The following is a 15,199-nucleotide window of genomic DNA, read 5'->3' on the forward strand; positions in this document are numbered from 1 at the left end:
GCAACATTATTAGCCAATTGTGGCACTGCATCATCATCACTTACGATTGACGGTGCATTTGAAGACACTGAAGATGCCTCAGCCAAAGTAGCACTCAGTGGCCTAGCGGTAACCTGTTCCTGTCGCAATTTGTCATTCTCAGCCCTTAACTGCGCCACCAATTCCCTAAGTTCCTGCAAATTGTCCGTATTATCCATAATAGAGGTAGGGTTACTTACTCAGAAGGAGACCAAGGGACCGTGGGAAATCCAAGACTGCAAACCAGCTAGATGGTAACGGATCGCAAGACAGACGTTGCCGCTTTGTCCTCTAACAAAAAAAAAAAATCAGGAAGGGAAAAACAAGACAACACAACACTTATACAACACAATCATCCAACCACTATTAAAACCAGAACAAACACAAAAAGAAAAAAAACACCCGATACAGAACCACACGTCTCTGATTCGTTCATCCTGCTGGCTATGCCAGATTGTAACAGTGCCAAGAAGGGGCACACTACTTTAAGCAATTGTATGAATGACAGAGACGCGAGTTCCGTGTCAAAACATATACAATCTTTTTCTTTAATCAACACAATCTTAAAATACCGGCAATAAAATCTCACACATACACACCAGACAATGGCTTATGGGTGGTGCTGCCCCCTGATGGAGGTGTTCGACAGCAAACCCAATTGTGCTGAGGTAAAACAAAATTAACAAAAACACCACAAACCAAAATAAAACATAGCAAACAAAATAATTCACAGCAAACTAAAAGAAAACACACAAAAAGCAATTTAAAAATTACAGCACACCCGGTTTGGGCAGCGAAATAAGCAACTAATTGCAGGGCGGCAGTCACCATGAGCAAACAAGAGGAACAAGAGGGGAAGAGGACAAAACGGCAACTCTGACCGCTCACAGTTAGATATCACACGGGCCCTAGTGGGAATAAAAATACTTGACTGCAGCAACTGGCTATCACAACTAAAAGAAATAAAAAGCAAGAGCCTACCGAATATCTGGCACACACCACCAAAAAGGAAGCACACGCCGCCAAGGGAGAGACTTTGTTTACCGAACCGTCTCGTGATGTATGCTGCAAGCCAAGAATAATGTCAACACGCTGCCCCACGAAATGTTCAGTACACACACAAGTAAGTTTGTAAACTCACCTGAGCAAAGATCAGCGAGCGCATCGGAGGGAAAAAGATGGAGCACTACTGCTAGGCAGTTAGCGAACAAGCAGCCAGAGCAAGCAGTCAGAGCGAGCAGCCAGTGGTAAAATGAATTCCCTCCGAGGCACAAGCAACGAGGATTGTAGAAGCCAGAGCCGCTAGCCTTGTATGTTCCTCTCAGCAAAAAAAAAAACACATTTGTACAGCCATCCGGCTTTATACAGGTGTGGCTAGCGGTCGCCCAATCGCGAGCCCAGGTGAGGCACCGCTGAGGGACCGTCACCAAATTACCGTTTCATTCCAACCACACACAGAAGAGGCGCAGATACAGCGACGATCACCAAATTAACAGCACTACTGCTACACCTGTGACCCTGTAGAACAGGATAAAGTGGCTAGAGATAATGAGATGAGATGAGATATCTGCAGAGAGAAATTTGGACGCGTATCCAGATGGGTCTAAATTTCCTGGAAGAGTGGCAAGTTTGGTGAAAGGCAGTAGATAATTTGACTAATAATTTTCTTAAAGGCGGCTAAAGAAAAACTTTGACATGGCTGACCCGGATATAAATAATGGTGCATTCCATTTCAACTGAGAAGCCAGAATTTCTGAGTTCCCAGTCAGAAATTTCAACTGGAATGCCCCTGAATTCAGATGTCCAACTTGGAAAGTCAGAAGATCCTGACCAACCCTGACCTCAAAATCCAAGATGGTTGCTTTTTGCATTAACAAAGTGAAAAACAAAACTGTAGTAATATACTGATTATTAGCACCGCTGTCTTATTTGTACACACTGTTCAGTTAAACTTCTATCTGTGGACATGCTGGTACAGGTTTTGTATGTGCAAAATATCATATAACCACATATGTTGTTATCCATGTAACAATGGCTAACGTGGCTAGAGCAAACCCTACTTTAAAGCCCTGCACTCCCGCGGGAGTCCCGCGGGACCCAACGCAAAGCAGTGCAGCGTGGGACAAATTTTGAAAGCTCATTGCAGGCGTGGGCGGGAGGGGGAGTGCACAATGCGGGCGTGGGCGGGAGAGGTGATAAGCTGCAGTCCCGCTAACTAAAAACGTGTTTAAAATAAAATTTATAAATTATTAATTTATGTCTATTGTATATAATTTGTGCTGGATATTTTATTTGGCATTAATAAAAACATTTTAAGATGCCTAAATTTGCGGATGTGGTCTAATCTCGTGTACGTTTCCGATTCCTTTCCGCTCTTCCGTGTTTGAGATCTCCGATCATGGCAGAAGAGCAGAGCTCCTCTAGTGAAGCTCACAGTGCTTCAGAAGTAAGTGCTGCTTTAAAAAGAGGTACATTTACCGTTAAAAAGTCAAGAGTATTAGTCCTAAGTATTAAAAAGTATTAAAAAGGACTGTATCGCACAAATTGTTCAGTTTAAAGCTAGAAATAGTGTATAATCTGAGGAGCTGGTTGTGGTTGTGCAGCACTTCATATGAGAGGAGAATGAAATCGCGGTTGGAATCATAACACCACAGACTTGGAAGTGGGAGTGTGAGTGCGCAAAGCGAGAGCTGTCAATCAAAGCAAGAGCTGTCAATCATGAGCGCATGCAGCGCTCAACTTGGAATGTGTCAGCAGAATGTCAGAGTCTAAACAATAAACTTACAATAAATGAAGGATCGGTCAGTGGAGAGCTCAGCTAAGCTCAGCATGTTTAATTCCCCAAGCCAATGACAAGAACTTTCGTGAGAAATAACGCAAACGTCTGCATCATGCGGGATTTGCGGGCGGGAGCGGGACAAAATATGGCAGGCGCGGGCGGGAGCGGGACTGAAAATCATAATTCTTTGCGGGAGCGGCCGGGAGCGGGACTGCACAATGCAGGAGCGGGACTGAAAATTCTGTCCCACGCAGACCTCTACCCTATAAACCCGAGTCCAAAAAAAGTTGGGACAAAGTACAAATTGTAAATAAAAACGGAATGCAATAATTTACAAATCTCAAAAACTGATATTGTATTCACAATAGAAAATAGACAACATATCAAATGTCGAAAGTGAGACATTTTGAAATTTCATGCCAAATATTGGCTCATTTGAAATTTCATGACAGCAACACATCTCAAAAGTTGGGACAGGGGCAATAAGAGGCTGGAAAAGTTAAAGGTACAAAAAAGGAACAGCTGGAGGACCAAATTGCAACTCATTAGGTCAATTGGCAATAGGTCATTAACATGACTGGGTATAAAAAGAGCATCTTGGAGTGTCAGCGGCTCTCAGAAGTAAAGATGGGAAGAGGATCACCAATCGCCCTAATTCTGCGCCGACAAATAGTGGAGCAATATCAGAAAGGAGTTCGACAGTGTAAAATTGCAAAGAGTTTGAACATATCATCATCTCCAGTGCATATCATCATCAAAAGATTCAGAGAATCTGGAAGAATCTCTGTGCGTAAGGGTCAAGGCCGTAAAACCATACTGGGTGCCCGTGATCTTCGGGCCCTTAGACGGCACTGCATCACATACAGGCATGCTTCTGTATTGGAAATCACAAAATGGGCTCAGGAATATTTCCAGAGAACATTATCTGTGAACACAATTCACCGTGCCATCCGCCGTTGCCAGCTAAAACTCTATAGTTCAAAGAAGAAGCCGTATCTAAACATGATCCAGAAGCGCAGACGTCTTCTCTGGGCCAAGGCTCATTTAAAATGAACTGTGACAAAGTGGAAAACTGTTCTGTGGTCAGAAGAATCAAAATTTGAAGTTCTTTATGGAAATCAGGGACACCGTGTCATTCGGACTAAAGAGGAAAAGGATGACCCAAGTTGTTATCAGCGCTCAGTTCAGAAGCCTGCATCTCTGATGGTATGGGGTTACATTAGTGCATGTGGCATGGGCAGCTTACACATCTGGAAAGACACCATCAATGCTGAAAGGTATATTCAGGTTCTAGAGCAACATATGCTCCCATCCAGACGACGTCTCTTTTAGGGAAGACCTTGCATTTTCCAACATGACAATGCCAAACCACATACTGCATCAATTACAGCATCATGGCTGCATAGAAGAAGGGTCCAGGTACTGAACTGGCCAGTCTGCAGTCCAGATCTTTCACCCATAGAAAACATTTGGCGCATCATAAAACGGAAGATACGACAAAAAAGACCTAAGACAGTTGAGCAACTAGAATCCTACATTAGACAAGAATGGGTGAACATTCCTATCCCTAAACTTGAGCAACTTGTCTCCTCAGTCCCCAGACGTTTACAGACTGTTGTAAAGAGAAAAGGGGATGTCTCACAGTGGTAAACATGGCCTTGTCCCAACTTTTTTGAGATGTGTTGTTGTCATGAAATTTAAAATCACCTATTTTTTCTCTTTAAATGATATATTTTCTCAGTTTAAACATTTGATATGTCATCTATGTTCTATTCTGAATAAAATATGGAATTTTGAAACTTCCACATCATTGCATTCCGTTTTTATTTACAATTTGTACTTTGTCCCAACTTTTTTGGAATCAGGGTTGTACTTCTCCCAACCCATGAAATAAAAACAAACAAACAAAAAAATAAATGGAAGTTGAAATCACAATTTGAAAGTTCTTGGTTTTCCAAATTCTAGTACCGGAATGTCGTCAACTTGGGTGTGACATCATTCCCACCTACGTCTTCCGTGGTAAATAGAATTTAGAAAAAAAAAAAATCAGAATAGCCTCTGTAAAATAGAAAATTTCCTCAGGACCCCATGTAAATATCCTGTCCAAATATAGATTTTTGATACTAAATCACTTTGTTCTCTGTAATGAGCACTTTATATTGGCCAACTCATTACATTGGCTAGGTGTGGAGAGGTTTTAATGTTTAATGTTGTTTGTTCAGCAGTAGGTTTTCTGAATAATAAATAAGTGGAATAAATATATGTACGTATATGTCTGTAAATGTTAGATTTGGCAACATCTGTGCTGACTTCAGATCTCTATATATCTTTGCTGGAACCTTATATGAATAAAATCCAATGATCATTGTTTTGGTAGGTATCACTTCTCAGAATTTTCTGCCATTACTTTCCTGCTCATGATCATAAACATGGTGGCTATGAGAAAAAAGAAAAGAAAAAGACTTCACTTGATACAGGCCAGTACCTGAGCTAAACCAGGTATGTCTGCCTGCAGCCTGGATTTGGGCATCATGTGCCACCCACTGGGCATACCATACGTACCATGGAAAGGAATGCCCCATCTGGAAAGAGAAGCACAATGGTGAAGTCTGTAAGTGTACTTGGTTCTTTTGAAAATAAAATATTTAATTGTATGTAGCTAGTCATTGATTGCATGTATAGTTTATTCAAGTTGCCTAATGGTGCCTAAGAAATTAGTTATGTAGCTTGGTTATGAATGTTTTATTCATTGTTGCATCAAACTGTAGCACACATCAACTTCAGTGAGGTTAGTTTAATTTTTGAGATTCATTCTTTTTCACAACCAAACAAAGCGTGTAATATTTAACACATTTATAGATTTCTGGTCAGAGGAAGGAGATAAGACACTACAACCATAATAGTTTAATCAACTGCATGTATCTACCTAAAAGTTTATTTATATATTTACATATCAAAGTCCTTCCCATGCACATTAGGCAGCACCAATTTCTGTTTGAGTAGCCCTCAGACTCTCACATAGCTAGGGTTACAGTGGGGTGCTGGTCCTCTAGTAACCGCAAGAGTTTATTTCCCTACTCACATCTCTGTATTGCATTGTTCTTCACCAGATAGCAGTAAGTACTATTTTTATGATTGTCTTTGGTATGACCCGAGTGCGAGTAAAACTCACGCTCTCCTGGTCAAGAGGCAGACACACTAACCACTAGGCCAACTTACCGGTAGATTAGATTAGATAACTTTATTGATAACTTGCAGTATATTTAGATATTAGTTACCCATGAAAAGCCATTACTTTGCTAATAGCTTCAGTATGAAAGCTTGTCATTGTGAGCTCAGCATGTGCATATTTGTAACCAGTTACTATATCTGAATCTTTATGCACTGTGTAGTGGACTACAAAGCACACATGTCCCAGCCAAATACCATATATCTAAAAAGTGTAGACTGTAATTTTGATTGTTTCTATGTCTGCATTGACCTGTTTACCTAAAATGGGGGAAACCCCAAACCTAATGCTGAATGCAGCATTGATTATCTTGGTACAATGGCATCTGCAAAGGGGTGGGATTTCTTAGGCAGCAAGAAAGTCAGTTCTCACCTCTAAAGGTGTGCTGTGGTATCTTGCACCAAGACGTTAGCAGCAGATCCTTTAAGTCCCGTAAGTTGCAAAGTGGGGCCTCCATGGATTTAATTTTTTTTTTGTCCAGTACATCCCACAGATGCTCTGTAGCACAAAGTTCTCAAAGTTGATGTATTGGCAGTAGGATCTGTGCAACTTTGAAAAGGGCCAAATTTTGAAGGCTAGATTATTGGTGAGAGCACCTCTGAAACAACAGGTCTTGTGGGGTGTTCGTGGTATGCAGTGGTTAGTACCTACCAAAAATGATCCAGTGAAAGACAACTGGTGAACTGGTAACAGGGTCAGGGGCACCCGAGGCTCACTGACGCATGTGCCTCCAAATTCCCCAGATCCCAATCCAATTGAGCATCTGTGGGATGTACTGGACAAAAAAATTCAATCCATGGAGGCCCCACTTTGCAACTTACGGGACTTAAAGGATCTGCTGCTAATGTCTTGGTGCGAGATACCACAGCACACCTTCAGAGGTTTTGTGGAGTCCACACCTTGACAAATCAGAGTTGTTTTGGTGGTACAAGGGGGACCAATAAAATATTAGGCAAGTGGTTTTAATGTTATGACTAATCGATATATATGTTAATGACCTCATTATGGTCCACTGGGATATCTGTCTCAGTTGATACCAGCAGAAGACTGGAGGCCCTTTTTCCACCCACACTGGGTTTCTGAGCTGGGTTTTGATCAGTTTCATTTTAGAAAATGCTGAGAACTACTGAAACAGTCGTCACTGAGATTGTAGCATATGTTTTGAGGAGCTAACAGTCAGGTTAGGGAAACTTGATTCCATATTCTCTTTAAGGCACCTTAGCATAGCTTTGGCATTGCTTGATGGGAGAGCGTAGGAGTTGAATACTTTGAGTTCGGTGACATTATTTTCTCCTGCATTATAAAACTAGCACACATCTCTAAAAGAGAGGGCATCTCGGTCATGTCATGCCCTTCTAGTAACTTGAGATAGTAAGGCAGTGAAAACCTGAAATCACATAGATTTGTTTGTCCAATATATCCAACAGATGCTCAGCTGGATTGAAATCTAGGTAATTTGGAGATTATGTCACTGTCATGTTCCTGAATAAATTTTACGGTGTGGCAGGAAACATTACCCTTCTGAAAGAGGCCACTGCCATTAGGGAGTACTGTTGCCATGAAGGGGTAAACTTGCTGTGCGATGTTCACCCCAGATGTATGTAGGTGTTTTGTGTCAAAATAGCATCCACATGAATGCCAGGACTCATGGTTTCCCAGCAGAACTTTGCCCAGTGCATCACACCACCTCCGCCAGTTTGCCATCTTCCCATAGTGCATCTTGGTGTCTTCTCTTCCCAGGAAAGAGACGCACATACACCTGGCTATCCACATAATGTAAAAGAAAATGTGATTCATCAGACCAGGCCACCTTCTTCCATTGCTCCATGGTCCAGTTCTGATGCTCACAAGCCCATTGTAGGCACTTTTGGTGGTGGACAGGGGACAGCATGGGCACTCTGACCAGTTTACAGCTATGCAGCCCTATACATAGCAAGCTGTGATGCATTTTCTATTATGACACCTTTCCATCAGAGCCAGCATTAACTTTTTCAGCAATTTGTGCTACTGTACAGTAGCTCCACTGTGGGATAAAAACAGACCAGACAAGGTAGAATTCCCTCCCCAAGCGCAGCAGTGAGCCTAAAGTGCCCATAATCCTGTCACGAGTTCACTGGATGTCCTTCCTTGGACCACTTTTGGTAAGTACTAACCACTGCAAACCAGAAACACCCCACAAGAACTGCTGTTTTGGAGATGCTCTGATCCATTTGTCTAGCAATCACAATTTGGCCCTTGTCAGTCACTCAGATCCTTGCACTTGGCCATTTTCCCGACTTCCAACACATCAACTTAAAGAAATGACAATACACTTGCTGCCTACTCTATCCCACCCCCTTGCAGGTGCCATTGTAATGAGGTCATCAATATTATTCACTTCACCTCTCAGTGGTTTTAACCTTACGGCTGTTCGATGTATAAACATACAGCCAAAAGAATAATTCTGCTATGACTCCAATACTCAGCGTGTCCCTTCCCTGTTAAGTTCCCAAATTGTAGCTTTTTCAGTGACCTTAGCATGTGTGCGCGAGAAACAAATGTTCGTAGTTCCCTCTGCGTTTTACTTATTTTAATCTCATTTGACTTATAACAATGTTAATCAAGGATGAAGACTTTTTTTTTTTTTTGGCCACTGCCCTTCAAACAACCCGAGTCAGCTACTGTTCACTCCTCATATTGCTAACCTGACCAGGTCATGCAGGTTAAGCAGTTACTATAAACATTTCCCCCCCTTCAGTGTAGCCTGCTTTTTATATTTATGCAAACTATTTGATCACACTCATATATGGACAAGTTTTGCACTGTTTGGATTTTTATTTCAATCTTTGAAAATCACTTGTTAAACGTTAAAGCCATTCAGTCTTTTTCAAAATATCGTCAAGATCAGGAGCTCTAAGAAAGGAATCGTTCATAAATCATGTTTGTGAAGGCTGGACATTCTAGCTGACTTTGGAGATCTATTACTGGTTAAAATGAGTTTTATACAGACACAAATGCACATTGTTTTGCATTATTTATGATTCAGAAATAAAAAAAAAAAAAAAAAAAAGTCTGTCATTTTTGTCCATTCAAATTTTGTTCAAAATATACGGAGAATCAAGTTGAATCAAAATATGAAGCCAGTATCGTGAATCAAAATGAATTGTGACTGGAGTGTACTGTTACACTTTTTAATAATAATATTTCTTGACTTGACAAATTCATGCGTTACATACTGACTGTGCTGCTCTAATGCACTTGTGTGTCTTAAATACATTTAAATGAGTAAAGCTCAGTCTACACTGTGAGCAGTGATACGGCTTCTCTCCTGTGTGGGTGCGTTGATGTGTTTTGAGTGTTCCTGCCTGACTAAAACTCTTCCCACACTCTGAACAGTAATAAGGCTTCTCTCCTGTGTGAATGCGCTGGTGCTTCACGAAGGTTCCACTAACAGAAAAATTCTTCCCACACTGCAAACAGTGATACGGCTTCTCTCCTGTGTGAATGCGTTGGTGAGTTTTGAGAGTTCCTCTATCCCTAAAACTTCTTCCACACTGTGAGCAATGATACGGCTTCTCTCCTGTATGAATGAGCTGGTGAGTTTTGAGAGTTCCTCTTTCCCTAAAACTTCTTCCACACTGTGAGCAATGATACGGCTTCTCTCCTGTATGAATGAGCTGGTGCTGTTGCAGGGTGTACTCTCGGGTAAAACTCTTCCCACAACATAAGCAGCGATACGGCTTCTCTCCCGTGTGAATACGCTGGTGCTTCACAAAAGCTCCTCTTTCAGTAAAACTCTTCCCACACTGTAAACAGTGACACGGCTTCTCTCCTGTGTGGGTGCGTTGGTGAGTTTTGAGTGTTCCTGCCTGACTAAAACTTTTCCCACACTCTGAACAGTAATAAGGCTTCTCTCCTGTGTGAATGCGCTGGTGAGTTTTGAGAGTTCCTCTATCCCTAAAACTTCTTCCACACTGTGAGCAATGATACGGCTTCTCTCCTGTATGAATGAGCTGGTGCTGTTGCAGGGTGTCCTCTCGGGTAAAACTCTTCCCACAACGTGAGCAGCGATACGGCTTCTCTCCTGTGTGGGTGCGTTGATGTGTTTTGAGTGTTCCTGCCTGACTAAAACTCTTCCCACATTCTGTGCAGTAATAAGGCTTCTCTCCTGTGTGAATGCGCTGGTGCTTCACGAAGGTTCCACTAACAGAAAAATTCTTCCCACACTGTAAACAGTGATAGGGCTTCTCTCCTGTGTGAATGCGTTGGTGAATTTTGAGAGTTCCGCTATCCCTAAAACTTCTTCCACACTGTGAGCAATGATACGGCTTCTCTCCTGTATGAATGACCTGGTGCTGTTGCAGGGTGTCCTCTCGGGTAAAACTCTTCCCACAGCGTGAGCAGCGATACGGCTTCTCTCCCGTGTGAATACGCTGGTGTCGTTCGAGATGATTGCGCACAGTAAAACTCTTCCCACATTCTGTGCAGTAATACGGCTTCTCTCCTGTGTGAATGCGTTGGTGAGTTTTGAGGGTTCCTCCATCCCTAAAACTTCTTCCACACTGTGAGCAAAGATATGGCTTCTCTCCCGTGTGAATACGCTGGTGTCGTTCGAGATGACTGCGCACAATAAAACTCTTCCCACATTCTGTGCAGTAATACGGCTTCTCTCCTGTGTGAATGCGTTGGTGAGTTTTGAGAGTTCCTCCATCCCTAAAACTTATTCCACACTGTGAGCAGCGATACGGCTTCTCCCCCGTGTGAATACGCTGGTGTCGTTCGAGATGACTGCGCACAATAAAACTCTTCCCACATTCTGTGCAGTAATATGGCTTCTCACCTGTGTGAATGCAATGGTGTGTTTTGAGAATTCCCACATCACTAAAACTCTTCCCACACCGGATGCACGGGGACGTTTCCGGCTTTGTTTCTCTCCAAGCGGTGTTAATGTGGTGAATTCCAGATGAAATCTCTTCACCACCAGAGATCTTCATGGGTACGTTCTCATTTTTAATCTCGTCCGATTTCATCATAGCAGCAGCTCTTGCTGTGCTTGTGTGCAGAAGTTAAATTTGAGATTTGTTTGTAGGAAAGTGTACACAAAAAGGAGGAGACAATCAGGACGTGTTCTCATTCCTGGAACATAGAAAGAAATAGCTCTAAGAAAAGAAATGAAGTCCATGTGCACAACAAAATGTAAACCATAAGAATAAATCTATAACCATGAGAACAGACAATTCATCTGTGTAAAGCCTGCATTTAATTCATTTCTTTGAACATTTTACAAGGATTTAATCCTTTAGTTACATCATTTCATCCTTTTGTAATAACAAGGCAGAAAATATATAGTCTCGTCTCGTCTTCTTCCGCTTATCCAGGACCGGGTCGCGGAGGCAGCAGTCTAAGCATGGAAGCCCAAACTTCCCTTTCCCCAGACACCTCGGCCAGCTCCTCGGGAAGAACACCGAGGCGTTCCCAGGCCAGCCGAGAGACATAGTCCCTCCAGCGTGTCCTGGGTCTTCCCCGGGGCCTCCTCCCGGGGGGACATGCCTGGAACACCTCCCCAGGGAGGCGTCCAGGAGGCATCCGAAAAAGATGCCCGAGCCACCTCAGCTGGTTCCTCTCGATGTGGAGGAGCAGCGGCTCTACTCCGAGCTCCTCCCGAGTGACTGTGCTTCTCACCCTATCTCTAAGGGAGCGCCCAGCCACCCTGCGAAGGAAACTCATTTCAGCCGCTTGTATCCGCGATCTTGTTCTTTCTGTCATTACCCAAAGCTCATGACCATAGGTGAGAGTCGGAACGTAGATCGACCGGTAAATTGAGAGCTTCGCCAGAAAATATATAGTATTTTATTTTATTTTATTATATTATATGTGTTATTTTATACTAGAAAATATATAGTATAAAATAAATTTTAAAAAAGCCCACTGAACTAACAAACTGCACTCTATTTTGTCTCAGAAAAATCAGCAGATGAAGACAATGCTATCCTGATAAATTAGCTACATTAATTATGCTAATAACTGCTAGCTAGCCACTGAACCCATCAGTCAAATCTGACAGGCTCAGTGAATCGCTAGCAGTAGGGTTGCCAACCGTCCCGTATTGTCCGGGACATCACGATTTATGGGCAATTTTGATTTGTCCCTTCAGGGACAGGTCCAGTCCCGTATTCCAATCACAGCCTCGTCGCGCCAAAACTCACGGTTGTTAGTAGTGACGGACCGGTGTGTGTGTGTGGACTGGCCACTGGTGAGTGGCATTGTACGTCAAAATGAGCAGTGAACCTGCAAAGAAAAAAAAAGACTTTGTAGCTATTAAAAAAAAAAAAAGAGAGTGGGAAGCCAAAAGGCCATGGGTTAAAGCAGTCACCGACAACGCAAAGAAAGTGTTTTGTACAGTATGCTGCTGAGAACTATCCATTAGCCATGGTGGCGAGAATGATTTAACTTGCTATGAAGCCTCAGACATTCACAAAAAGGCTGTGCTAGCGAAAGGAGGAAGCAACATTGGTACATTCTTCACCACATCTATGGCAGAAATCAACAAAATTGCCGTAAGTGAGGTAGCTTATGTATACCATACCATCAAGTACGATCTTAGCTATAACAGCACTGACTGCACTGTTAAGTTAAATGGGACTTTATTTCAAGGATTCATGTGTTGCTAAGAAGATGCACTTGGGCAGAACCAAAGCTGAGATGATCACCATGAATGTTTTAGGACCAAGCACAGTGGGGAAAGTTCTGTCTAACCTTTCTCCAGCCGAAGGTGAGCCTGTCTATTTTTCACTTGCCACCGATGCCTCGAATAAGGGAAATAGAAAAACATTTCCAGTATGCGTGAGGTATTTCTCTGTGTCCGATGGCGTACAATCGAAGTTGCTTGACTTTTGAAGACAGCGATGAAACGGCAAATGGCATACACCAAGCTCTAATGACCTGCCTCGAAAATTATGAGCTGGATATTAGAAACAACACTGCATATGCAGCCGATAATGTGAACGTCAATTATGGAAAACATCACTCTGTTTACAAATTACTCAGCAGCGCAAACAATGACATTTTAAAAGCCCACATCGCACATAATACATGCAAACATACCAGCGATCAGCTGTCAGTGGATATTGAGACCCTTGTTGTGAAAATATACAGCCACTTCTGTGTCGGCTTCTCGGAGAGAGGAATTACGTTCCTTTTTCACTTTTGTGGATATAGAGTGGCGTGAGATATCACATCATGTGTGCACACGATGGCTCTCCCTTCATCCTGCTGTGCCCCTCCATGTATTGTTGAGAACTTGGATAAGTTAGACAATGGTTGGTTTAGGCTTTTCAGTGTCTGTGGCATATGGTTATAGTCTAGTGCTTTTTCAAGAAAAGAACATAAAATGTAAGAAAACTTGGAATAATTGTCTTGACTATTACTGTGAACCATACATCCAAGCAAGTACAGCAGTAGTTTGCCCTTTTACACTGTGAAATGAGTAGATTTATAGTATGGTTAATGAAACTTTGAGATTTATATTACTGTTGGTCAGCTGCTGGGGGTGCGCGCATGCGCACACACCTGGAGGAAAGTGTCCCTGATTTGGGGTTGAGGAAGTTGGCAACCCTAGCTAGCAGTTATTAGCATTTATTACTTATTTTTTATATATAAATTAGCATTTTGACTGAGTCAAAAAAAAACCTCTAAGATATTAGAATTTAAAATAAGTAAACTCGCTATAGTGTTAATCATCAGTTTAATGCACTGTAACTCCATACACCACATATTCACCAAGGATGAATACAAAATGGAGCGTTATTCGCTAAATAGTGCACTACATAGGGTGCACATACTACTAATTCATACCCTATGTAGTGCACTTAAACGAAATAGAAGTATATTTGGAATTCAGCAATTCGCTCAGTTAACAAGCAACTTACCTTAAAGCTGGCTTTAAAACCAAACGTAGTTAACCATCTCTCTCTCTATCTATTTTTTTAACTTGAGATCTAATTATGCCTTTCTACTAATTAAAAAAACAATCTTTATATTTCTCCAAAGGCTGCAAAAAAAAAAAAACTGCAACGCTTCTTCTTTGTGGTTTATTTGCAGTTTAGTTTTAGAGAGCATCACTGCCCCCTATAGTGAGTGAGTGTGTATTTCACAAGAAAGCTGTTCAGCTCAAGGATTGGCCTGTTTCAGTCACGTGATTTCAGCAAAGCACTCTATACCAGTGTCTCCATTTTTTTAATTAAAGTAGGGCATTATAGAGTTTCTAGGCCTTTTAAAATCAGTTTAATACTTTTTAAAAACAGGGCGAGTATGGGATATTTCATATGAAATCACATACAATGAACAGTTATTCCACGGAATCGAGTCGTACATGGCTGGAAGATTTTATAGACGTTTTATATGGAGCTACTGAAGCTTCCTCTCTACAGGTCACGTGACAACGTCATTTCAAGCGAGCTTCCGGAACACTGACTTTCTCAACAGCGTTCATGAACTCGAGACGTCGAAAGAGGAGTCTTCTGATTTGAATAACTGGTGTCTGTTATTCTCACTGGTATCTTGTATTTGTAACTGAGATGGTTAATTACAGCTAGCTTTAAGGTAAGTTATACTAATGTTTGTTAGCTTTGCTAGTGGCAGAATTCAAAATACTCATCTGTTTGTTGGCTAAGTGCACTACATAGGGTATGAGTTACTACTAGCATATGTGAGCTATGTAGTGCACTACTTAGCCAACAGTCCTCTTTTGTATGGTGTATTGAGTTATAGTTCATTAAACTTTATTATTAATGGTATTCACCCCTTACACATATCCCACAATCCACTGCGCATTATGTGTGTGTGTGTGTGTGTATATATATATATATATATATATATATATACACACACACCCCAGCTGGGAGGTCCGTATTGTGAAATACCGTGACTTCCTAAAGGCCTCGGTCAGTATTTTCAAGGCGGAGTTCACAGTATTTCACAATACAGACTGACCTGAGGCCAAACAAAAAGAATTTTGTTTCCTATTACATGCCTTGAATACAGACTAATACAATATAATACAGGGCGGCACAGTGGTGTAGTGGTTAGCGCTGTCGCCTCACAGCAAGAAGGTCCGGGTTCGTGCCCCGTGGCCGGCGAGGGCCTTTCTGTGTGGAGTTTGCATGTTCTCCCCGTGTCCACGTGGGTTTCCTCCG

The 15,199-nt window shown here is 42.0% G+C and overlaps 2 protein-coding genes across 2 annotated transcripts in view; one reads left to right on the top strand and one right to left on the bottom strand.

The window, feature by feature from the left end:
- The window catches only part of LOC132885411 (zinc finger protein 850-like), a 35,963-nt gene extending 21,950 nt beyond the window's left edge, over positions 1-14,013 (bottom strand). The window contains exons 1-2 of the mRNA XM_060920064.1: positions 13,934-14,013; positions 9,826-11,141 (exon numbers count right to left, since the gene is read on the bottom strand). Of these exons, the coding sequence (XP_060776047.1) occupies positions 9,826-11,038 (1,213 nt within the window). The 5' untranslated portion in view covers positions 11,039-11,141; positions 13,934-14,013. The remainder of the gene's footprint in view (positions 1-9,825; positions 11,142-13,933) is intronic.
- Positions 14,014-14,212: 199 nt separating this feature from the next.
- Positions 14,213-15,199, top strand: part of LOC132885424 (gastrula zinc finger protein XlCGF26.1-like) — a 52,214-nt gene continuing 51,227 nt past the window's right edge. Inside the window, exon 1 of the mRNA XM_060920086.1 lies at positions 14,213-14,606. The gene's annotated coding sequence lies outside the window, so the exon portion shown is untranslated. The remainder of the gene's footprint in view (positions 14,607-15,199) is intronic.

This window comes from Neoarius graeffei, chromosome 4 (assembly GCF_027579695.1).
Source record: "Neoarius graeffei isolate fNeoGra1 chromosome 4, fNeoGra1.pri, whole genome shotgun sequence".
Lineage (NCBI taxonomy): Eukaryota > Metazoa > Chordata > Actinopteri > Siluriformes > Ariidae > Neoarius > Neoarius graeffei.